We start from the raw sequence: 23,411 nt of genomic DNA, 5'->3' as shown, positions 1-23,411 counted from the left end.
AGAATGTCTGCGTTGACTCCAGCATGCTCCAATGTAGTGGACTACACCTATAAATAGAGTTTTCGTTCCATGTATTTCAGTCTCATGCAATCTATGTATACTTTGTCTATCGAAGTTGTGCCCTTGCTATCGAAGTTGTGCCCTTGCTATCATTTGGTTCGCCGAAGTTTGTTTGTGAGCAGTGCAGCTACATCCAAGATGAAACTGTTTAATATTTGGAGGTGAAAAATCAAATCCGATAATACTACAGAGATGTATCTCGTTTTACGAAAAGAGAACTTAACTCGGCTATTCTCTAAGGTTTATTGTACCAATTTCTGTATTTGCTTGCTCTTTTTCATAAAATAGATCAATCTTGCATTTTATTTGCTCCCATTAAAAAATGTATTTAAATTTAAGCTCTCTATGTTATAGTTTAAAGAATACTGCAATCATCATCCGAATTCCGAAAATAATTTCCCAAATTACAAATACTTGGAGATGAAGCACTCACTACCTACTCCTAACATAACTGTACACCTCCCATCCCCAACATAATTCTACTTACCAAAAATAGCATCTCCGGTCAACAGCCTAATCCCACGCACCCACAGCTCCGCCACCTCCTTCACACACAAAATGCACCTCCTTATTCTTCGTCGTCCTAACCCGGAAGATCCCCGCCTCATCCTCATCCCCATCCCCCTTCCTCCTCCTATTCCGCTGGAAACTCAAGCTCGGCCCTACTTCCGCCTCCCGGCATATCACATTCCTGCAGCTCGACTTCCCCCACCGCAGAACCCCAGTTTCTCCTACCATTGCAACGACCTTCGTGTGTGGCACTCCCTTGCCTCCCTTGGTGTGTTTTCGCAGCTGCAAGCCATCCGTCACCACCTTGCATGCGACCGCGTCCAGTATCACTTCCTCTGCTTCATCGTGAAGCTTCTTCCCGATTGATAGCGCAGTTTCACCCTTGACATTTTTCATGCCAATATCCGCTCCTGAAGAGATGAGGAGTTGGCACATTTTGCCATTGCTTTCCCTTGCTGCCAGCATGAGTGGCGTGTAGCCTTCACCGTCCGCAGCATTGATGTCGTACCCCTTGATTTTTAAAAGCTTCACTGCGTCAGTGTCTCCACGACGAGCTGCGTAGTGCAGGGCATAGAATCCTCCAGCGATGCGGTTTCCCTTCTCCAGAGCAAACTCTAGCATCACCTTCTCGAATAGATCACTCTGCTTGTTGAGTTTGGAAAGTGAGATGGCTGTCTCACCAGATTTGTTGCATAGCTTAACATCAGCACCAGCATATACGAGCAACCGGAAAGCATCAACGTGACCCTGCGCTGCAGCAATCATGACTGCAGAGAAGCCTCTGTTGTCCTGCTCATCTAGCTCAATATCTGCTTGTCCCATCACTGCTTTCAAGAAAACAACATCGCCAGATTCAGCCACGAACAACAGGGGCGAAAAAACAGACTTCTTGGTGGATGTAGGCATAGATCCGCTGCGTATTACATCGAGCAATACTTGCTGAAAACTGACATACCATCGATTTGAACGAGCGATGGAAGCTGCTGATTGGCCAGACAAATTAACCAAGCCAAAGTCAGCCCCTGCCTTTGCCAATGCTTGGAGGCATTCTTCCTGCATATATGCCGCGCAGATCATTACCGCTGTCTCACCATATTCTGTTGTGCAGTTCACATCACAACCTGAATCAATCAAAGTACGAAGAATTGTTGAAGATCCAAGCCGAGAAGCCATATGGATAGGACGAAACTGAGTGTGTTGTGTGGTCATGACTGATGTCTCAATGCATGCACCATGTTTTACAAGCACGTTCACAGCTTCTTGATTGTCGCATAGAATGGCATGGTGGAGTAGAGTTCTTCCAAAATGAGGAGCATCAGGGGAGATGCACTGAAGGAGCATCTCCAGTATAGATCCGGTTGCTTCAAAATATTCAACAGCACACCAAGTGATGGGATAAGGCTCAGCGAGTCCTGCACCAACTCGAAATTCCTCACCAGAAGCCAAATCCCATAACCATGCTCCAAGGTGCGCTTTCACATCAGTTCTGACACCAGCCTTTTTTGTAGAAAAATATGATAAGTTAAGTTCATTGAAGACCACAATAATGCATGAGATCAAGATATTTCCCAAATATATAGAGGTGATGGTCCAATGTTGTTATTTTGTTGTATAGATGTAGAGCGGAGACACACACGAGTAATCCTAATTAATACAAGGATCCAAATTCATTGATAAGCATTAAATTTGTTACCTTCAGTAGTAGCCGGACCACAGAAATCTGCCTACTAACAACGGCAGCCACAAGTGCAGTACAATCGGCATTTGTATGCAGAGAAGGCTTACGAGATTGAAGCAAAACACGATCGGTTGCATTGGCATCTACTCCACACTGCCAGTAAATAACAACTAAGTAAATAACAACTAAATTAGATAGATCATAAAATGGATATGAACAAAGATCTGTATGATGAGTTGCAACACATTCCATCTGCCGATTTGAACAAAGTTACCATACATGGCCTTCCCAATTAATTTGGTACCTGGTAGGCATTATAACCAACTAACTCATTTAACCTCATAATGCTGGTAGTTTACAGTCAAATAACAGAGATATGTTGCCTGTACAAATTGGTGTAGGTGTATCCAAAATGTACCTTGACGAGAGTATCAACGACCTCAACAAATCCTCTACTGCATGCAGTAACGAGAACGTGAACAGCAACATGCGGTCTGATAAGGTCAGATGCCATTAGCAGCTCCACTAACTGAGAGTGTCCATGGATGCTAACCTCTAACAGTGCCTCCTCACAAGCTGGTTGAGATGCCCCAGCTTTTAGAAGGATCTCTAGGATTTCGTAATGGCCCTCTCTAGCAGCTGCCGCCGTTGCATAGCCCCTAAACAGTTGTAGGTTTACATCAGCTCCAACACTCTGCGATTTCAGAAAGGTTACATTCGGTCATTGCAGATATGATATAAAAATTTATTTTCCTTTACTTGAAAATACATTAGTTCTGTAAAAAATGTCAGTAACAGCGTAAAAATATTTTATTTTAGTCCATATAGAACTGAGACAATTTAAAAACAACCTCGTGGTACAAGCAGATTGCACCATCTTCATATATTAGTAAGAAGAAAAAAATATTAAAACACAAGAAAAGCTCTTATTAAGGAAACAATATACTTTGTCTGTTTGTAACTTGAGGCAACAATACAGAGAATTATTAAGGAGCTGGCCCCCACCTGATAAACAGATTTCCCTAATTAAATAGTGGAAAACGACTACGAGTAGTGTACATAACAGTTACCACAATACAATGACGGTGACGGGAAATTAAGTCAATGCGATAAACCACTCTAATAGGATAAGAAAGGGACTGAGATCACAAAGCACAATATACGGTTTATGGAAGGTTAGAGGCAAGAGATCGATAATCAGAAGTAAAAAATCAATCACAAGGAGATTTCAAGCAACAATCAATGCCTATGCATCTGTCGACATTTTGAATAACAGAGATAAATAACAACACCAGCATATCAACTTTAAAACTTTGAATTGAACCAAACGAAATAATCGAGTCTCTAATCACGCAAAGCAAAACTAACAGCATTATATAGAAAAGGATTCGCGCAAATCCAGCAACAATAAAACAAAAAATCGGAAAGCCAGATTAGAATTTGCCGAATTCCGATGATGGATTTCCATAAAAGTGAAGGTGAAGGAGAGAATTTACCAGTAATTTCCTGACTAGTGCCGAATTTCCGTTAGTAACAGCAACAAACAAAGGCGTAGCATCAGTTCGGAACTCCTCGTAGTAGACTCGCACCTGGCTCGGAGATTCCTCTGGCAAAACGACGCCGGTTTTTCGCATCTTCAAGCAAACTGCACCGACGTGGTTGACGTCGACGAAGGGATTGGCGAGGCATTGATGAACCGATCTGAGATCATTGCAAAGCGACGATTGTAGAAGGCGGTGTGAGACCTCAGCATCGTGGCAGCCAGAAATCCGCCGCTCCCTCCCCCGCCATGTCTCAGCACCATCATTTCCAGGTGCAGTGTTGGTTGAGAGAGAGAGAGAAATTGAAATAAGTGAGCGCCAGAGACGGAGGGGGAAATAACTTCTTTTTTCACTACTTGATTGATTTTTTGAAATTCACTTTTAATTTTGTGTGTAAAGAATTTAAAGGAATTCCTATATTCTAGCATCACTTTAATTATCATTTAGAGCATCCACAGTGGTCGCCGGACAAGTAATAGTCTAGCCATAGCTCAACCATGCCACATCAGCAGCACTAAATTCCTCCTACCACATCAGCTAGACAAGCAATAGCCCAGCCACAGCCTTGCCACATCATCAGCACTAAAAATAAATAATTAACAATCACACAAAATACGAAATTAAATTCACGCCACATATACGGGAAAATTCAATTATTTCATTTAAATTAAAAAAAGGTACATAATTTAACAAAATTACATAATAAAAAAAATGTCGTGCAAATCGCGTATATATAGTTTTTCGAAAATTTAAAAAAAAATTCGCTCGTCGGTTCCTCGCCGATCGGGAGGCTGCAATAGCAGCGAGCCGATCGGCGAGAGGATCGGCAAGCGCCCGGGAATCGGCGTACCCTCGCCGAAATTCTCGCCGGTTTGGCCCTCGCCGGCTGCAATAGTTCGGCGAGCCGCTCGCTCGCCGACCACTGGAGATGCTCTTATTTCTTTTTTCCAAAAAGAGCATTTGCTTGTAAAATTCTAAATACTCAATAAAATCTGATTTTGTATAATAATTTTAAAATCTTCGTATTAATTACCAAACTTTTTGGTATTTATTTTGCAACTACTTGTGCGTACCGTTTTGATAAAAGTACATGAAATTTAAATATATATTTACATTTTTATTTTATACTAACATAATAATGCAAATCAACCTAAATATAATTCCCCAAAACCAGAAGCAGCCACTTTTTTTAAAAATCCAAATTCTCAATCCAAAATCCAAAATAACATTTCGCAGGTCTAATCACAATGTTATTTGATAACATAAAGTCACAATACAAAATTCGCAACCTATGCTACCAAGATGTTCTGAATTATTCGAAAAAATCTTAGTTTTAATTTTGATGATACTCTGAATCTTTCAAAAAGTTACTCTATGTTACTTATATTGAAAATTTGTTATTTGAATTTTGAGAAAAGGTTATTCCATGTAATTGCCACGTAACCATGTTACAAAGTTATGTCATCAGTGAAATTTAGATAGTTACTAGTATAAAATAAGAACAAATTAAAAGTTTTAGTATAATGTAGAGAGAGATTTTAAAACGGTTATGCAAAATCAGAATTTGGTGAAAGTTTAGCAATTTACGTACAAATATCTCTGTCTAAAATCAACGACTTGAATTTAAATATATTATCATAAAAATTCTGGATTTGAGAATGCGTTATTTATTTATAATCAATTTTTTGGCTTGAATTTGTGAAGCCATATCCATATTAGTTATCGTACATTTTCACCTTTAAACAAGTACTTTATAAATACTCTCCTTTCATCATCCTATTATAAATTTCTGACTATTTTTTGGCACATGAATTGAAAAAATAATTGGATAGAGTCGGTGTTGTCAAGATGTGAAAGGGGAGATGCATTACAATTCATCTTCAAAAATAATTTGTGTAGGAGTTGGAGCCATCACAATTTTATTGGGGTTACATGAGCCCTCAGTTTTCTAATAAATTCAAAATATTTATATTTACTTTTTTTTAAAGAATATTTACCTTTTTTTATATACAAGTACTTTGTAATAAAAAGGGGTTGTAAAAGCTGGTTCACATTTTTTTTCAGTCAATACTTCTTTGACAAGCCATATACTATATAGTCAAGATTGTTGGCCAACATTTTTAGCAAATTAATTAGACAACAATGCAATTAACATTTTAATAAATCAATGTTAGCAGATTTGTATTTCATCACAAATTGAACTTTAGTTTCACTTAAAATAAAAAGTGTAACACTACTAGTTTATTCAAATTTTACAACTTTCGTATTCTAAAATCGAGATAAGTTACAAAACTAAATTATAAAAAGACAAATGGAAACAAAGTAGCTAATTTTCTTCCCCATAAATTGCCTTTCATTCTTTTGATTTTGCCGGATAAAAAAAAAGAGATTTTATATTTGTGAGAAAAAGAATTAAATCGAATCCACATGGCGAAAGAGAGGTTCGGCTGCATTTGCGCACGCCGGCACGTGACCACTATATATCACTGTGTCTATGTCTGAGATAGAATAATTAATATTTAATCCATCGCTAATATCTACAAAAATGGACATTTTTTTATTAGAAATGATAATTTTGATGTTTAAGCAAATCTATACTAATAAAGTTAAAGTCATGTTATATTCACACATACAAGACAAAAGGATTTATTCTAGTCACACTGACATGTGCATAAATTAATCTTTTTTTACATAAATCTTTATGTATAATGAATTAGTCAAGTTTGATTAACTAGCAAATTTTAGCATAAAAGTGAGGTTACACTAACACAAGACACTCATGAATACTTCATTGTCACGAAACATTATATTATAAACTTAATTAAGTTTAGAGAAGAGATCGAGAGAAGAAAATATATTAAGATGATGATTAGATCTCAGACCTTTAAATTATTTTGTCAATTCTTTAATCTCGTATTTCATTTTTTATGAATGCATAAATTCATATTACAAAATGTATATTAGCAAGTGAAAATAACGTTAAATTGCAAGCGAAAATATAATTATAGTACAGTGATTGTGGTCAATTAGGATTCACATGAGCATGTCCTGATTTAGAGCCTTATTTATTACGATCCATAAAATCATACTCCATAAATTTGTAGAGAGACAAAACAAACCATGTTCAATGAATAATTTGTAATTGTCCTACTACAATAGGCATCCTATGGAAATGCAGTCCCATATGGACAACTTGAAACAATGGTTTAAATAAATAAAATAGGTTCATGCCAATACCTGAAGGTTGTATCTTTTTATTCTCTAATTATTTTTAGATTTTTTTAAAATTATAATAGGATTTGGTTTTCTATTATGAAGAAATATATTTATTTTATTCTAGAATTACAAAACCTATTTAAGTATTACTACCATTTAAATTTTTGAATGATAATTTTGAACTAATTTGATCTTATTTTATTTTGGAGTTATTTTTCAGAAACAAATATAATATGAGCTATATATGAATTGATTGGGAATTTATATATAGATTTATATAAAATAAGTCAAAATCAATTGCGATATAAATAAAAATAATAAAAAGTAGATTTGAAGTTCAACTCTAACAAAAGTAGATTCCCATTAGATTAATTTGAGGCTAATAAATTGAAAGTTTGAACATTGTTAGCGCCTCAATGAGGGTCCATGTCTTCACCAAAGCAATACCCCACTTTCATTAATTTAACACTTTCGATACCAAAAAAAAAGTGTATTCGATCATTTGGAGCTTGATAGGATTGAAAATCTCTCATTCTCTCAATTAAACTTGCTTTTTTATTCAAGTCTTTCTCTAAATTATGTAGTTTTTTTGTTCCAACAATTTGGTTTACCTCATCATCTAAGCAACAATATCTTTGTAAGGGGATTGTGGCATTTGGAAAAACTTAGAATGAAGCTGTGTGGGGCCATTGATCATAATCCATGTTTTATTTATTTGTCATGATTAGGCCATAATCTTAATCTACTAAATTATTGATAACTTAGCCTTTCACTAACAATGGAAGATACCTTAAAGTGAGGATTTAGTATGCCACACAAATAGTGTGTTCCAATTGAATTATATAGAGGTGTTCGTTTTGCAAGATTGTATCTTTGATTAAATATGTAGTGTGTTTGGTTCATGAAATTCAATCCCACAATTCAATCCTAGATGGATAATCATGAGATATTAGTCATAGCTAACCCCCTATGATTAAAATAATTTCATAATTTAATCATAAATTGTATCTTGGTATTATTTTATCTAGGAAACCGAACACCACCATAGAATATAAAATATAATTGGAATAGAATGAAAAAGCACCAATTGGACATTAATCAAACAACCGTCTAATTGGAATAAAATGAATTACAATTTCTGTGCAATTCTATTTGCACTCAACATAGTTCCATACATTTACTTAATTAATTGGACATTAATCAAACAACCATTCAATAATGGAATTGGATAGATTCTCACACAGGAGACAACTCTAAAAAAATGTTTAACATTCATTAATCTAAGACTTATTTTACAAAAGAAGGAATAAAAATTGATTTATACTTGTAAGGAAAATTAACATAAATGTCCCAAAACTAGGCTTAATAGACTGAAAATTTGGAAACAACGAGTGGAGTTAAGGAACCACTCGGACTAGTGGAGGTCTATGAGTGCGCAATTTTTATAAAATTATCATACCTTTCTCAATCAGACTTCAGTTGAGGTGTGTAAGATACCCACATGAAGTTCTTTCGAAAATAAAGACATCGGTGGTCTTTGAAAAACTTTTGAAATTCATCTTGTTAGGCTAAGTGTTTACATTATTATGACTTCATTCTTTTCTCCACTTTGTCTTGAGTTGTTATCAGTAATGTCAAGAAGATGCGAAATTTCCTCATGGCTCAAATATGTGCTCCCGACATTCGTCCTTGGGCCCCTATCCATCCATGACTCTCTCAAAGTTGGCACGATGCTCGATGTTAAACAATCGAATTTTCATCAATGCATGCAATACACATCTACTGTTCATGCAATACACATGAACTGTGATCAGATTATCCATATTTATAGAGTATTTATTGAGCTTAGGTGGGATCCAATGAAATATGGATTTGCCTCTTCCTAAACTTCTACTTAATTAAACCAGTCTTGATTTAATTAAAGTTTTTAAGGAATATTAACTAGTGTAACTTTTATTCATTGTACTGATAGTAAATTTTAATTAGCTATGTTTATGTAGAATAAATCATTGACCAGAATATTTTTTTAGTACAATTCAGTCATCAAACTGAGACACAATTCTATAAAGTAACAATATTTAAATGCTTATCAACACTACCTAAGAAGCCATGATATTGAGAGGCGAAAAACCCACACATTCGAAGTAGCGTTATGACCGACACATATGTCAATATTACTTGTACATATGAAAATGAATAATTTGCAAGATATTTGTACTTGATTTACACAATAAAAAGTATGTATCTCAACATGATTCATTTAGGGTTGTATCACACCCAATGTCACCAGTAATCCAAGATAGAAAGTAAGGCCATCCGCAATGGGGCGGACGATGGCACGCCCGATGGCGCGCATCGTTCGCGCCCGCCATCGTCCGCCCCATTGTGGGTGCGTGACATAGGCCGCGGACGATCGTCGCGCCCTATACTAAGGGCGCGGAGTATAGCGCGGACGATGTCCATCGTCTGCCCCATTGCGGCCTACGCGGACGATAGGCCATCGACCGCCCCACTGTGGGCTACGCGGACGATGGTCGCGGACGATGGCACGCGTTTTTAATTTTATATTTAAATCTCGTTTCTCATTCATTTGTACATACGAACATATCGACTATCTATTTACATATTCTCTCTCCATCCAACCAAAATGAATCTCGGCGACGACACCAATAGTTCTACTTCGTCTGAGTCGGTAGTTCAACGTCGGAAGCATTAGATGCAGCCGTTGAAGAGGCCATGGCGGCATGCTATGCGGCAATGCAGCGCGAGGAGGAGGAGGCGGCAGCGGCGGCTGAGCAAGTCCATAGGCCTATTCGACATAGGACGTATGTCCGACGCGACCACCCGGAAGCTCACAGACGTCTGGTTGAAGACTATTTTGCCGATCAACCACGATGGGGCCCGACTGTTTTCCGCCGCCGGTTTAGAATGTCGCGGTACCTTTTTCTCAGCATTGTTCGGACATTGTCTTCACGTGATGAATACTTCACGTTTCGGGAGGACGACATCGGCAAACCCGGCCTTACACCATTGCAAAAGTGCACGACTGCTATTCGTCAGTTGGCATACGGCACCACGGCGGACCTTTTTGACGAGTACCTCCACTGCGGGGATTCTACAGGCCGCGAGTGTCTGAAGCGCTTTTGTCGGGGGATAGTAGAGGCCTATGGCGACACATATTTGCGCAAGCCGACTGCCACTGATTGCCAGGGTCTGATGCAGATGCACGAGACGGCGCACGGGTTTCCTGGGATGCTCGGGAGCATCGACTGTATGCACTGGCAGTGGAAGAATTGTCCGACGGCGTGGAGAGGCCAATTCACAAGTGGATACAAGGGCAGCCACCCGACGATGATCCTCGAAGCCGTCGCTGACCATCGACTCTGGATCTGGCATGCTTACTTCGGCGTAGCCGGGTCGAACAACGACATTAACGTCCTCAACTCGTCCACCCTCTTCACCGAGCAATGTAACGGCAACGGCCCGGCCATCGAGTTCACTGCCAACAGACGCCAATACCATATGGGGTACTACTTGGCCGATGGCATCTACCCACGATGGCCAGTTTTCCTAAAGACGATCAGCTGCCCAATTGGTGAGAAGAGGGTTTTATTTGCGCAAAAGCAGGAGTCGGCGCGGAAGGATGTCGAGCGGGCATTTGGTGTGCTCCAATCACGGTGGGCAATTGTGAAAGGGCCGGCTTGTTCATGGTACAAGGAAGTCATCGCCGATGTCATATATGCGTGCATAATCATGCACAACATGATAGTCGAGAATGAAGGCGGAAGCATCACCGATTGGAATGAAGATGACCGTGCATCTAGCTCGTCCGGCACGTCGACCGAGACACCCGATAGAGGGTTACCGTTAGGCTTCAATGAGGTTCTATCTAGACAGACCTCAATGCGCAACCAACAGGATCATGCGCAGCTCATGAGCGACATGATTGAAGAAGTGTGGGCTCGTAACCGCCGTCGCTGAGTTTGCGTTTTTTTAATTCGCATTGTAATGTATTAATTTTTATTAAATGAAATGAAGTTTTTGAAATTCGTATTTTAATTTATTAGTTTTTTTAAATTCGTATGGATTTTGTAAATATTAAAAAAATGATGATGTGGCGCGCCTTAGGGCGCCCCACTGCAGGTGGGGAGGTAGGAGGATAAAACTGATGACGTGGCGCGCCTTAGGGCACCCCACTGCTGATGCCCTAAGTTCGGATCGATACCAACAATCTGTTTGCGATAGACGGTCTACATTTATCATTTATCTAGGTTGAGAATGACTCATAATTACTTCTACAAGGTACCTACCGAAAGATCTTTTGTAACTATCTATCAATCAATCTACAATATAGAAAAAGGACTGATTATTCCATTATCAAAATCCTTAGCGGGATGTTAGTTAAATGGTTAAGTGACGTGGCAAAATACTACTCCCTCCGCCCCAATTAAGTTGAGCCAAATTTTTTGGCACGAAAATTAAAAAATTGTGTTGAAAAGTAGAAGAGATGAATAAAGTAGGAGAGATAAAGACAAAAGAAAGCAAATGACAAAATAAAGTAAAAGTGATTGGATGTTTTGTTTTTTGTTAAAAAAAAGAAATGACTCAACTTAGTTAGAACGTCGTAAAAAGGAATAAGACTCAACTTAGTTGTGACGATGGGAATAGTAATTTGTTAATCTATTACATTCAACTTATAAATGTTGTACTCTCACACACAACTTGTGAAATGAGATACTACGATTCTTCTACTTCTCTAATTTGTAACTTAGCTTTGCAAGTTAGTGGATGATATTCTTGATCGCCTTTCTATACTCCGACGTACTTGAAGCTCTGTGGCGGTTCCAACCTTGTACCACTATGTTAGTAGACGACAATGATATGAATTTGGTGCTTTGGCTTTTAACTTTTAGCTTTTAGCTTTTAGCTTCTTTTTTTGTTGGTCTTTAAAATTGGTCCCTTTGATTTGTTTTTTCTTGTTAGTAGGTATCTGTTCACAATTTTCTGAAAAGTGGTTATGGTTGCAACATTCCCTCATTATAAGTGTTTAACTGACCGTTAGCATAGTAATCTGTAATTTTGGCATCATTGCAGTCATCTTTTTCTTTATTTGATTGAGGATATCTCACATCATTGACTGCACACATACATATGTTTCACTTATTGTCAACTTTTGGAAAGAGAAAAAGAACAAACTTCTATGCTTTAAGCTTTTGTTGGCAAAAACAATATCAATGGGTAAACACACAGTACAATTTATCCACAACAAAATTCTACCGTAGTACTATATCATATTCGCACCATGAAGATTTGGTCACAAGGGTGTATCTATAATGTAAAACGAGGTCATGTATAACAATCATAGTATTCACTATGATTATTATCACAGTGAAAATTCATTTTCTCCGCAGGGATAGAATTGCAAGAAGAACAATTTTGTCATTTTTTGTTGTTCACGATTTATAGAACCATTTACATTTTTTCACTTTTTGTATGCAGACCCCACACTTCACCAACTTTTTACATTCACAATTGAACATAAAAACGTAAAACAGATAATATTATTTTAAATGGTCTCTCTTTACTTTTCTTCCCAAAGTCAAACAATTTATTAAAACTCGTGTTGGGTCAAAATAACTGCATGTAATATCCAAGTTGCGCCTTTTTGGAATAGAATCAATTAGTAACGGAAATGGAAACGTGGGGTTAGGCACTGATGACAGAGTGATTAACATGTGTTTTTGTGCAATTTGACTGACTAATCATCATGCTTTTGTTATTGAAAGCTCTAAAGCTCTATTTTAAAAGGAATCAGTGACTTGGATTTGTTGCTTTCTGTGTAGACCCCTTTTTTTAAGCCAGGTTTCATTTCAAATGTTCACATAACTTATTACACTTACCATCATTGTAGTCTACAAAGAGAAGATGAAATTCAAAATATATCCAATTAATTGTGCTAGAATCAGTAGTCAGGTCAGGTGTTTATAAAAAATGGTAGGATGTTTAAATATATTTTCCACATCATAATTACACCTTATTTTGTGCCTGTGTCTGTGTATAGATGTGAAAGTTAAGGTTTTCAATTTTAACAGTGGACTGGTTTTTGTATAGATGTGAAGTTATACTCTCACCCTCACTCTGACTGCTTCAATCCATCTCACCTCATCCATTAATGCCACATCGAAAGACGACAAAAGGAAGTTCCCATTTTTGCTACTCTCAAACTTGTTTTCTTCCATGAATAAATGCATCTATGCTGGTGGTAGGAGTAAATGCTGATTCTTCCCTTTCAACCGCCTCTCATTATTAGTTTCATTTGTTCCAAGTCTTTCCCATTTATGTTAAATTCTTTCTCTTAATAAAATCTTTCCAATAGATAATTTTATCGAAGTTCTCTTGATTGTTCATGCTGTCTACCCCATGTTTCTTGTCTGTTTCGGTAATTTTACTTCTACAGAATCCAACATTATTCAGTTTCTTTCATCTCCTCTTTAATGGTTTTCCAATATCTTATCTCTAGCCCTGTTCCATGAAATCATTAGCTGTTTATTAGGCTTTTTCTGAGTGCTCTTTTGCAGTTTTCTGAATTTGAGAGTTGGATGTTGGTGAGAAATGGAACCCCTATCCAAAAGCTGCAATCTTTAGGGCTTTTGCTGAAATCTTGTGGGTTCCCTTTTGCAAATTTATAAATTTGAGTGTTGAAGTGTTGGAGAGATAGAGGTAGCTGATGGAATGCTAACAAAAGCTGCAATCTTTAGGGCTTTTGAGCAAATGGGGCCTTCAAATTGCTCAGTTTTGGTGTTTCTTTCATGGCTGCTGTTTGCTTGTAGCACTCATCAGCTGAACAGCTACGAAACTCAGGTTCTTCTTCAGCTTAGGAAGCATTTGGAGTATCCTCTGCCTCTGAGCACTTGGGAAAATAACAATGCTGATTTCTGCAATTTGTCTTCTCCACCACAGCTCACCATCAAATGTGAGAATGATTCTGTGACCGAGCTTCGAATCATGGGAGACAAGCCTGCAAAGGTCAGTAGTGAATTCATTGGATTTGCAATTCCAAATCTAACACTGTCCCAGAGTTTCTCTATGGATTCTTTCGTTACAACTTTGACGAGGTTGTCCAACTTAAGGGTTGTTACTTTAGTGTCTTTAGGCCTATGGGGTCCATTGCCTGATAAAATCCATAGATTATATCTGCTTGAAGCTTTAGACATGAGTTCAAATTTCTTGTTTGGTCCCATTCCTTCTCAAATGTCTAGAATGGTTAAGCTAAGGACTTTGAGCTTTGATGAGAACTATTTTAATGGCAGTGTACCTGAGTGGTTGGATTTGTGGTCGAATCTCACTGTGTTAAGCTTAAAGAACAACAGATTGAATGGCGAGATTCCTTCTGCAGTGTCAAGAATTGCAACATTGATTGAATTAGTTATGTCTCACAACCTGCTCACTGGGAAGTTACCTGATCTGAGCAGCCTCTCGAGTTTGCAGCTACTCGATTTGAGAGAGAACGGATTAGATTCCGAACTGCCTCCTCTGCCAAAAGGGCTTGCTAATGTGTTTCTAAGCAAGAACTCGTTTTCTGGTGGCATACCTGAACAATTTGTTAAGTTGGATCAACTTCAGCATCTTGATTTGTCGAATAATCATCTTAGTGGAACCCCTCCTCCTCTGCTTTTCTCTCTCCCGAATATTAGTTACTTGAATCTGTCATCCAATGTTCTTAGTGGATTACATCCTGAGCATCTCAAGTGTGGAGAGGGACTTAATTTGATTGATCTTTCTGATAATAAAATGGTAGGTCAGCTTCCCAATTGTTTGGACACTGCAGCAGATAACCGAATTGTCAAAATTAGTGGAAATTGCTTCTCTGCTGATGCCAGAGATCAACATTCTGCAGCATACTGCAAAGATGTTGAGGGCAAAGGACGATCTAGAACGAGGGAAATAGTCATTCTGGCTGGTGTGATTGGGGGAATCGGCGTTGTAGTGATAATCCTCTTGCTTGTTGGTCTTATGTTTTTCTGTAAAAGGCACCAAACACAGCATTCAGTAGTTCAGCATATTGCACCTAAGGTTAAGCAAGACGATCCACCATCTGGAATTTCCCCCGATCTCATAACAAGTGCCAGTATGCTCCCTTTCCTACATTATGATTCACTTACAATGTCATCTACTATCTTTGTTTTGAATCTTGAATTTTTTATGTTTCCTTCCATCAGGGATAATGTCTGAAGCATCAAAAGTTGGGAATCAAAGTTCTCCATCCTATAGGGTGTTTACTGTAGCAGAACTTGAAGAAGCTACAAAAAACTTTGATCAGTCGACTTTCTTGGGCGAGGGGTCTATCGGCAAGGTAGCTCGGTACCTACATTGTGTCTTGACCCTTTCTTTAAGTGAATTTATCTTGAGCATTTTTTTAAGTACTGCTTGTGAAAATGACATAGTTTCAAGTTTCATTTAGGTAAGTAGGTAAGTTTTATTCAAGTTTCAAGTTTTTGTTCTCGACTATTTGATGTGATTTTGCATATGCTGCATTAGCCACATTCTACGTGAAATTCTACTATCTTTCTTACTATTGTAGCTTCACCTGTACAGGTTTACAAGGGAAAGTTAGAGAATGGAAGCTTTGTTGTTATACGATCTTTAACTCTCTACAGAAAATGCTCGATTCAAAACCTCAAGCTGCGGCTTGATTTGCTTTCAAAGCTTCGTCACCCTCACTTGGTTGCCCTTCTTGGCCATTGCATCGATGATGGTATGCAAGACGACTCAAGTGTACGTAGGTTGTACCTTGTGCAAGAATTCGTTCCAAATGGAAACTTCAGATCCCATCTTTCAGGTACTATACTCATCACCTATCTTTTATAGAAGATGAAGGTTATTAAATGATGGAATTTGGCTGTGTTGGTGCACAGAGAACTCTCCAGAGAAGGTCCTAAAGTGGCCGGAAAGATTGGCTGTTCTTATTGGTGCAGCCAAGGCAGTCCATTTTCTGCATACAGGGGTGATTCCGCCTTCTCTGAACAATCGTCTGAAGACGAACAATATACTTATGGACGAGCATGGGATTGCAAAGCTTAGTGATTATGGAATGTCCATCATTGCAGATGAAACTGAAAAATCTGATGTAGGCTCCTCTATTCACTCTTGAAGCCATATTGATTCTTGTAAACAGCTATTTACAGTTTTTGTTTTTTTTTGCAGGGAAAGGGAGAGCACGTAGATAGGTTGCAGGACGATGTTCACAATTTCGGGTTCATACTACTCGAGTCATTGGTAGGTCCTGTAACCAGTGGAAAAGGAGAAGCATTTCTGGTAAATGAGATGGTATGTTGCTGTATTTGTATGGTTGGTTTGTTGTAATGAAGTTATTGGTTTAGGGTTTTGATTCTGTTTCGGGACGAATGGCAGACATCGTTCAGCAGCCAAGACGGGAGGCGAAAGATAGTGGATCCGATCGTGCTAACCACGAGCTCACAGGAGTCGTTGTCCATAGTGATATCCATCACGAACAAATGCATATCGGGTGAGTCGTCGGGGGGGCCCTCGTTTGAAGATGTGCTGTGGAACTTGCAGTATGCTGCTCAAGTGCAGGCCACGGCCGATGCAGACCAGAAGTCGGATAGCGCGTCTCATCAGAGCTTCGGCTAACCGCCTCCTTTTGTTGTAGTAATGCTTTCATTAAGTTATAGTAGAGTGAGATATAGTATTATGTTGAGAAAATGTAAATGCATTAATTTCCACTAATTTATTGTATTTTTCGTTGGCATATGGTACTAAATTAAGAAAAAGGCAGAGTTGAAGTTGAGCATGATATGTAATGTAACTACGACAGACCACCGCTCGAAGAATAAGCTTGTCCTCGAGCTTGAAGTTTAGAAATCGTTTCGGCTATTTCCCATCGGCAACAAGCATGCATGTTCCACAAACCTGGTTTGTTGTCATCATTATCCAAAATAGTGTATTCAGGTTCAGCCCACAGAAGCAAGATCGTCATCTTTGAGAAGCCAATGATTTTTTGTGCATATATTCCATGAGCGAGGGCGAGGCACAAATAAATTAAGTTTGTTTGTTTGTTTGTGTTATTGCAAGTGGTCCATTTTCACAGTATTTCACTTTTATCCCAATAATTAATTAATTTAATCCAATATTATAATATGGTTTATCCAATACATAAATGGTTGTGCGGTGGAGATTGAGCAGGCTTGATCGCCTGCAGCTGCAGCCACCATCTCCGCCGCTGTCTTCGCCCTCTCTCATTCCGAACTTTCTTCTCCCTATCCTAACTTTCTTCTCCTTCTCCCGCTCTCAATTCATTCCCCCTTTTTAACCGGACATCCATTCCTTCTCAATCTCATGCCTCCAACTCTTACTTTTCCTCCTCCTCCTCCTCCTCTTCTCCTTCTTCTTCTATGTCGACTGGCAGCGACTGCCGTTGCGCCTCTGAAGCTGGAGTCCTAGGAGTTTCCGATTCCGACGACGATGACCCTCTCCCCCACAATTTTCCTGACACATGGCACGTCCTTGGCCTCGGCCAAGCTATGGTACTCTCTGCCCTAATTATTTATCCTTGTGTTGCTGCAATTTCCCTAATTTCTCAGATTTGGAATTATTAACATCCTATTATCACTAGAATAATTGAATTGGAAATCACAAATTAGGAATTAAATGAGAATCTGACACTAATGCCACTTGCTATCGACATAGGAAACTGCTTACGAAGCAATATATGAGACCTGATCCTTACCTCTGAGGATGTTAACGAGAACAAAGTTTAAGGAGTTCATTTTCATTGTCTAGGTGGACTTTTCGGGAATGGTCGATGACGAATTTCTTAATAGGCTCGGATTAGGAAAGGGCACTAGGAAAGTGGTGAATCATGAAGAAAGAGGTAGAGTTTTACGGGCCATGGATGGATGCAGCTATAAAGCTGCTGCTGGTGGCTCTCTCTCCAACACCTTGGTTGCTTTGGCAAGGCTTGGTGCTCAACCTATTGGAGGACCTTCGCTAAATGTTGCCATGGCAGGCAGCGTTGGAAGTGATCCCTTAGGTGGATTCTACCGGTAGGATTTATAGTCTTTTGTGTTTTCCATAATCGTACAGTTTCCACCTCCTACCATCCATTACTTCTACTTCAAGACTCTTTTCACATCGATGTTTACAATGAATTGAGGTTAATTAAGCAGTTGGTGTGCTTTTGATATTGTCTGTCACACATGTATCCACAGCTAGATTGCTTGAGTCTCATTTCTTAACCATACTTTTGTGAATGTTAATATAGATCAAAACTCCGGCGAGCAAATGTAAATTTCCTTTCAGCACCAGTGAAGGATGGAACTACTGGTACAGTTATTGTTCTCACAACTCCAGATGCTCAACGGACAATGCTTGCTTACCAGGTAAGTAGCATTTCAGATAGTTAGTGTAAAGTTTAAGATGCCTGTGATTATGTGATGTTCAGCACAGTAAGGAATATGAAGTCATGCACTATCAAGGTTTATTATTCAAAAATGAAAACAACTATGATAATAATGAGTACAGGAGATGTCTGTGAGGCAGGGTCTTCCAGTTACTGCCGACCATGAAAAAACTAAATCATGAAATGTGTTATGGAAGATATTTTATTAGATCAATTATTATTATACATTACATTGTCAGAAAGGTTGAGCAAGTCTAGCGTGAACCAAGGAATGTTGAGATCTACCCCCCCCCCCCCCCCAATCATGACAGAGTCGTAAACCTCTTGAAAGGAAAAATGCGCACATTATGAAACAAAACAAAGTTTCTAGATGACTCATTATTGGTCAAGTTAGGCGTTTTTATGCACTGTAAGACAGTGAACCCATTTGTTTGGCTTGTTTAAAGCTAGCACAGCATTGGTTCAATCGATGAATATTGATTTGTGAAAGTTAAATAAATTAACATGTCACCTTGAAACTAGATGCTTTAAATGATTCAGCAATGAGATATATCCATAATATTTGAAGTTAATCTATACATTGTCTCAAAAAGTAGATCTCTCCTTTTCATTCTTGATGCGGTCGAACTTATTTCATGTTGCTGATCAGTATCAACTGTAAATAAGTTTTCTTCATTTTGACATTTTACTGTAGTTGCTTAATCCATTATCCCAAATTTTCTTTCGGTTCTTCAATTTTATATACGATAGCTTCATGAATTTCTCTAAAATCGTTCTGTCAATGATATCAGGGCACTTCGTCAAGAGTAAATTATGATTCATGCTTGGCTAGCTTGATGTCCAAAACAAGTATATTAGTTGTTGAAGGATACTTATTTGAATTTCCTGACACAATCAAAACAATTTCTATGGCATGCGAGGAGGCCCGCAAATGTGGTGCTCTTGTCGCCATTACAGCGTCAGATGTCACCTGCATTGAAAGACATTATGATGACTTCTGGTAAATATTCTGTGACCTACCTAACTCTTTTATCCTCTTCATTTGTTCCGAGGTTTGTCTGTAATATAATCAATCTGTCAGCCTGAGATATAACTTTTAGTTTATACTTATGTGTCAGGGACATCATGGCAAATTATGCAGACATAATCTTTGCCAACAGCGATGAAGCCAGGGCTTTTTGTCATTTTTCCTCAAAAGAGAGCCCCATCTCAGCAACTAGGTACCTGAGTCATTTTGTCCCGTTTGTTTCCGTGACAGACGGTCCTAGAGGCTCTTATGTTGGTGTGAAGGGAGAATCTGTTTACATACCTCCAAACCCTTGCGTAGCACTGGACACTTGTGGGGCGGGAGATGCCTATGCATCTGGGATATTATATGGTTTGTCACGTGGTGTATCTGATTTGAGAAGTATTGGTACGTTAGCTTCGAAGGTTGCATCTGTAGTTGTTGGACAGCAAGGAACTCGGCTAGGGATAGAAGATGCTGCTAAGTTGGCTGAGTCATTCGCATTCCATTGCAAGAGCGAGAGCAAGAGCTCAGCAAGGTGGTCTGATGTAAGTTCTGATCAAATTTCCAGCTTGTGATCTTTTGCATTTAGTGAAGGAAAAATCTATCTCATGCCAATTTGTTGATCCATTGAACATTTTTAGCTGTTTATAACCACTGTATATCTTGGAAGTAGTAATTAGGTATGGCATTGTATTATTCTTCTGCTATGAGAGATATGTAGCAGTTTATCTACTAGCATCAGATATGTAGCAGTCTATTAATTTCTTCATTAAGAGTTGATTTTGACTTCTTGATAGTATGTGACAGTAACGAATCGATTAGAGCAGCACAATAACAAAAATTGCATAGTAATTCCAGGAATCGATAATCGAATCAGATCCGAGTTCATTAACCTTTACTAGAAAGAAGAAATACTGTGTTATTAGAAGATTTCAATTGAAATATAGTAAATGGATGTTGCATAGCACATAGCAACCACCACTATATAGCCGTTTAGTTAATTTTGCTCAGATAGTTCAACCTATTGTTAGTTTGCTTAGACCAGCAGCGCACACCTGTTCTTCGACAGCAGACAACAGCATAGGAAGAAATACAAGAAGAATAGGCCAGCATAACTAGCCGGAATGGCATTTTCATCAACTTTTCTGCATTGCTTTTCTTAACAATATGATACAAATATTTGTCTCATCTCTTAATGTTAACAGACAAGAATATTGAGATGGAGAATGGTGAAGAAATAAAATGACTCTCTCCAAACCTCAATTTTCTTTTAAATCATTAAGTTCCACAAGCGTCTGTGACCTGCACGACGAGGAAACGAAAAATAAAACATAAACAGTTGAGTTTTTATCAACAAGAAAGGCCAAGCTGCTAGAATAAGGCAGGACTGTAAAATATAAGCATAAATCATAGATTGTGTATTACTTTCTACTCATTTATGAGTCTGCTATTCCATTATAATTACAATTACTCTCTCGACTCTAGTTTTGCTCAACTATGAGAACAAAGGAACTATGTACGGGATGAAGCACATGCAACACTAACAAATACTAAAAATAAACAAGACCATCAATATAAAGTCACAGTAAACACACAAAAGTGTATGGACAGCTTTGTCTACAACAGTCACATATGGTGAGATGTAGTAGTTGATGTCTTGAATTCGAGCGAGAAAGCAAATCCCTTTTTCATATGAAACATGATATTCTTTTCATTCCCTTTTCACATTAATTTCTCTCATTCTACACTCTGGCAGCACGCCATGCCAAGGCCGTAAATGCAGGCATGCAATTTCATAACGTACTTGAGAAGAAAACGAAGCAAGTTGAGCATCAAAAGAGATAATCATGCTTACCATTTTGATGTTTGGCTGATGCCAAGACCATTACAGGTGAGTATCATTCCTTTGAATCTCGATAAATACTCCTAGAAAGGGAGAGGCCGATCAAAATATTAGCGAAGAAGCATCAAATTTTGACAATGATAACAAACTGTTAACATAACTTGGATCAGACAACGCCTCCAAAGATGACACGCCACAAAATACTAACCCGTAGGGTGTACTTGTCAATCTCATAGTTTCCATTCAAATCATACTCGAGTCTCTTATCTGGATCACTTAACACTGCAAGGAATATACATGGGAATGAAACTTAACATCATACCCCAGAGAACAAGAGGGCTCTACCAATCAACATATCTTTATAATGTTAAAGGCACTAGATTTTTAGGTCAGCTGATGGAAAGTTGATTCGATTCAATTCCATTCCATTTTGCAGAGAGAAGACAACTAATTGTTAGCACTGCCCACAAACTATGCTTAAATGGTGATCTTAGATGTAGAGTACAACTCCATCCGTTCCATCCATCCACGATTAATTGATACCAATTTCCTTTTTCGTCCGTCCACAATTAATGGACACCCTGACTTTTTACTACTACTTTTGGTAGTGGACCTCATTCCACTAACTTTTTCAACCTACTTTACACTATATTTTTTAAAACCCGAGCCGAGTCAAATGGACTCAATTAATCGTGGACACAAGATGATTTATGATTGAAAATTGGAGATGAAATACCAATAATTCCAAAATGGGATTGATTAGCAAACAAAATTACCAGAATAAGCTTCATTAATTTCTTGAAATATAGCGGTGGCAGCAACATCACCCTTGTGTTTGTCAGGATGCCATTTCTGCAAACGAACAAGGTAAATTAGAAGAGGAAATAGAGAGAAAAGAAGATGAATTAAGTGTGTACCAAAGCGAGCTTGCGGTAATTAAATCGGATTTTGTGGTCAGTTGCATCATAATCTACTTGTAAGATCTTGTAATAATCCTGAAATAGGAAGCAAGTAAATGAAATTGAGAGGTGGAAATGAATAGAGAGAAGAAGGTGGAACTAACCTTGTGAGAAGTGGAGTTGAGATTGGAGTCCATGATTAGATGGAGAAAGATTCATAATTTCGTTTCATGGAAGAATGAAGCTGGATATTGGGGAGTTTTAATTTTCCTAATTTAGGATATTTTTATAGAAAGGTTTGGTAGCTGTAGCTGTAGCTGTAGCTGTATATAAAACCAGAGACTTAAAAAATGGATCGGAGAAGAGAGAAGAGAGAAGAGAGAAGAGAGATAATGTAAAAGGCATTTCTTTTCTTGAACAAAAAAGGCGGCCCATATATCCCAACGCAGCCCATCATAGCTGTTCGCTATTATTTGCGAGTCTTTTAAACCAATTTATGCTGGTTCTTATTACTTCTCCTATTTTATTTCATGGTTCTTATTAATTTTCTTTATTTTATTTTTCCTAACTGGATTTTACATTCTATGTAGCTTATAATTTATATCGCACTAAAATTTTTCCTTCCAATTTTCTTAATAAAATTAAACTAACTTTTAAAACTTCGCACGGAACAAAAATATGACAATTAATGGAGATCGGAGGAAGTATAGTTTTAGAAATAACGATTACAACTCATCATTCTATCACTTAACCATTTATATTAATCTTTTACTTAATATTTATAGGTTCCATTTTTTTTATTCATTTCTTATTTTAATATTTATTGTGAAATCTTATTAAATTCTTTTGCGAATAAATTGAAATAAGAAATGAAATAAAAATAAGATATCAGCATCGAGTTAAATTTAACTAAAATATAAATTAATATTAAAATTAATTTTTTATAATAATTAAATCCAGATGATTATAAAAATATAAATATGATATTAGAAAAAGGAAAGTGAAAACAAAAATGAACACAATAAAGAAAGATCGAAAATAAAAAATGATAAAGTTGGAGTTTTAATTCAACCTTTAGGTTTCACCAAACACATTACCACTAGACCACCATTGATTTTGTAGGGAAACCCACAAATTTATATAGAAAGCAATAATTTTTTTCTGAAATGCAAACCAATTGTCCTACACTATTACAACTATATATAAGCAATGCAAAATTCATTTCTCTAATACTTC

The 23,411-nt window shown here is 37.8% G+C and overlaps 4 protein-coding genes across 10 annotated transcripts; 2 read left to right on the top strand and 2 right to left on the bottom strand.

Annotated features, from left to right (window-relative positions):
- Window positions 1-408: 408 nt before the first annotated feature.
- On the bottom strand, window positions 409-4,017 carry LOC121773606 (serine/threonine-protein phosphatase 6 regulatory ankyrin repeat subunit B-like). The gene is made up of 4 exons (XM_042170498.1): window positions 3,745-4,017; window positions 2,667-2,942; window positions 2,264-2,401; window positions 409-2,067 (listed from the first exon to the last, which is right to left on the bottom strand). Exons 1-4 carry the CDS (start codon window positions 3,880-3,882, stop codon window positions 574-576), a joined length of 2,046 nt encoding a protein of 681 aa, XP_042026432.1. The 5' UTR covers window positions 3,883-4,017; the 3' UTR covers window positions 409-573.
- Window positions 4,018-13,006: 8,989 nt separating this feature from the next.
- On the top strand, window positions 13,007-16,813 carry LOC121774681 (probable inactive leucine-rich repeat receptor-like protein kinase At3g03770). Of its 6 annotated transcripts, XM_042171539.1 has the most exons (8): window positions 13,007-13,668; window positions 13,764-13,866; window positions 13,966-15,133; window positions 15,225-15,358; window positions 15,601-15,844; window positions 15,921-16,132; window positions 16,210-16,332; window positions 16,417-16,813. In XM_042171539.1, the coding sequence occupies exons 2-8, from the start codon at window positions 13,777-13,779 to the stop codon at window positions 16,654-16,656; spliced, it is 2,211 nt and encodes a 736-aa protein (XP_042027473.1). In that variant the 5' UTR covers window positions 13,007-13,668; window positions 13,764-13,776; the 3' UTR covers window positions 16,657-16,813. The 6 variants fall into 6 exon arrangements, with proteins under 6 accessions (XP_042027473.1, XP_042027470.1, XP_042027471.1 ...); XM_042171536.1 differs by having other exon boundaries at window positions 13,007-13,267; window positions 13,764-15,133; XM_042171537.1 differs by having other exon boundaries at window positions 13,764-15,133.
- A 362-nt stretch (window positions 16,814-17,175) lies between these two features.
- Window positions 17,176-20,206, top strand: LOC121774682 (uncharacterized sugar kinase slr0537-like). 2 transcript variants are annotated; one of them, XM_042171540.1, is made up of 5 exons: window positions 17,176-17,549; window positions 17,806-18,068; window positions 18,287-18,404; window positions 19,216-19,424; window positions 19,543-20,206. In XM_042171540.1, exons 1-5 carry the CDS (start codon window positions 17,418-17,420, stop codon window positions 20,006-20,008), a joined length of 1,188 nt encoding a protein of 395 aa, XP_042027474.1. In that variant the 5' UTR covers window positions 17,176-17,417; the 3' UTR covers window positions 20,009-20,206. The 2 variants fall into 2 exon arrangements, with proteins under 2 accessions (XP_042027474.1, XP_042027475.1); XM_042171541.1 differs by having other exon boundaries at window positions 17,410-17,549; window positions 17,713-18,068.
- Window positions 20,207-20,563: 357 nt separating this feature from the next.
- On the bottom strand, window positions 20,564-22,581 carry LOC121773624 (dnAJ-like protein slr0093). Its single transcript, XM_042170518.1, has 6 exons — window positions 22,340-22,581; window positions 22,194-22,271; window positions 22,053-22,128; window positions 21,485-21,558; window positions 21,289-21,359; window positions 20,564-20,735 (listed from the first exon to the last, which is right to left on the bottom strand). Exons 1-6 carry the CDS (start codon window positions 22,370-22,372, stop codon window positions 20,693-20,695), a joined length of 375 nt encoding a protein of 124 aa, XP_042026452.1. The 5' UTR covers window positions 22,373-22,581; the 3' UTR covers window positions 20,564-20,692.
- Window positions 22,582-23,411: the final 830 nt, after the last annotated feature.

Source organism: Salvia splendens, chromosome 17 (genome assembly GCF_004379255.2).
Source record: "Salvia splendens isolate huo1 chromosome 17, SspV2, whole genome shotgun sequence".
Lineage (NCBI taxonomy): Eukaryota > Viridiplantae > Streptophyta > Magnoliopsida > Lamiales > Lamiaceae > Salvia > Salvia splendens.
Note: the sequence above shows the minus strand (reverse complement) of the source record. Positions and strands in the feature narration are given on the sequence as shown.

Coding starts and splice junctions, on each gene's coding strand:
- LOC121773606 (XM_042170498.1), bottom strand. CDS start 3,882: ATGCGAAAAACCGGCGTCGTTTTGCCAGAGGAATCTCCGAGCCAGGTG. Junction 2,402..2,666: donor TCGTTGATACTCTCGTCAAG/GTACATTTTGGA, acceptor ATTTACTGGCAG/TGTGGAGTAGATGCCAATGC. Junction 2,068..2,263: donor TGGTCCGGCTACTACTGAAG/GTAACAAATTTA, acceptor TCTACAAAAAAG/GCTGGTGTCAGAACTGATGT.
- LOC121774681 (XM_042171535.1), top strand. CDS start 13,738: ATGCTAACAAAAGCTGCAATCTTTAGGGCTTTTGAGCAAATGGGGCCT. Junction 15,359..15,600: donor GCGAGGGGTCTATCGGCAAG/GTAGCTCGGTAC, acceptor TCACCTGTACAG/GTTTACAAGGGAAAGTTAGA. Junction 16,133..16,209: donor ATGAAACTGAAAAATCTGAT/GTAGGCTCCTCT, acceptor TTTTTTTTGCAG/GGAAAGGGAGAGCACGTAGA.
- LOC121774682 (XM_042171540.1), top strand. CDS start 17,418: ATGTCGACTGGCAGCGACTGCCGTTGCGCCTCTGAAGCTGGAGTCCTA. Junction 18,069..18,286: donor CCCTTAGGTGGATTCTACCG/GTAGGATTTATA, acceptor ATGTTAATATAG/ATCAAAACTCCGGCGAGCAA. Junction 18,405..19,215: donor GGACAATGCTTGCTTACCAG/GTAAGTAGCATT, acceptor CAATGATATCAG/GGCACTTCGTCAAGAGTAAA.
- LOC121773624 (XM_042170518.1), bottom strand. CDS start 22,372: ATGGACTCCAATCTCAACTCCACTTCTCACAAG. Junction 22,272..22,339: donor TCAACTCCACTTCTCACAAG/GTTAGTTCCACC, acceptor TTCCTATTTCAG/GATTATTACAAGATCTTACA. Junction 22,129..22,193: donor ATTACCGCAAGCTCGCTTTG/GTACACACTTAA, acceptor GTTCGTTTGCAG/AAATGGCATCCTGACAAACA.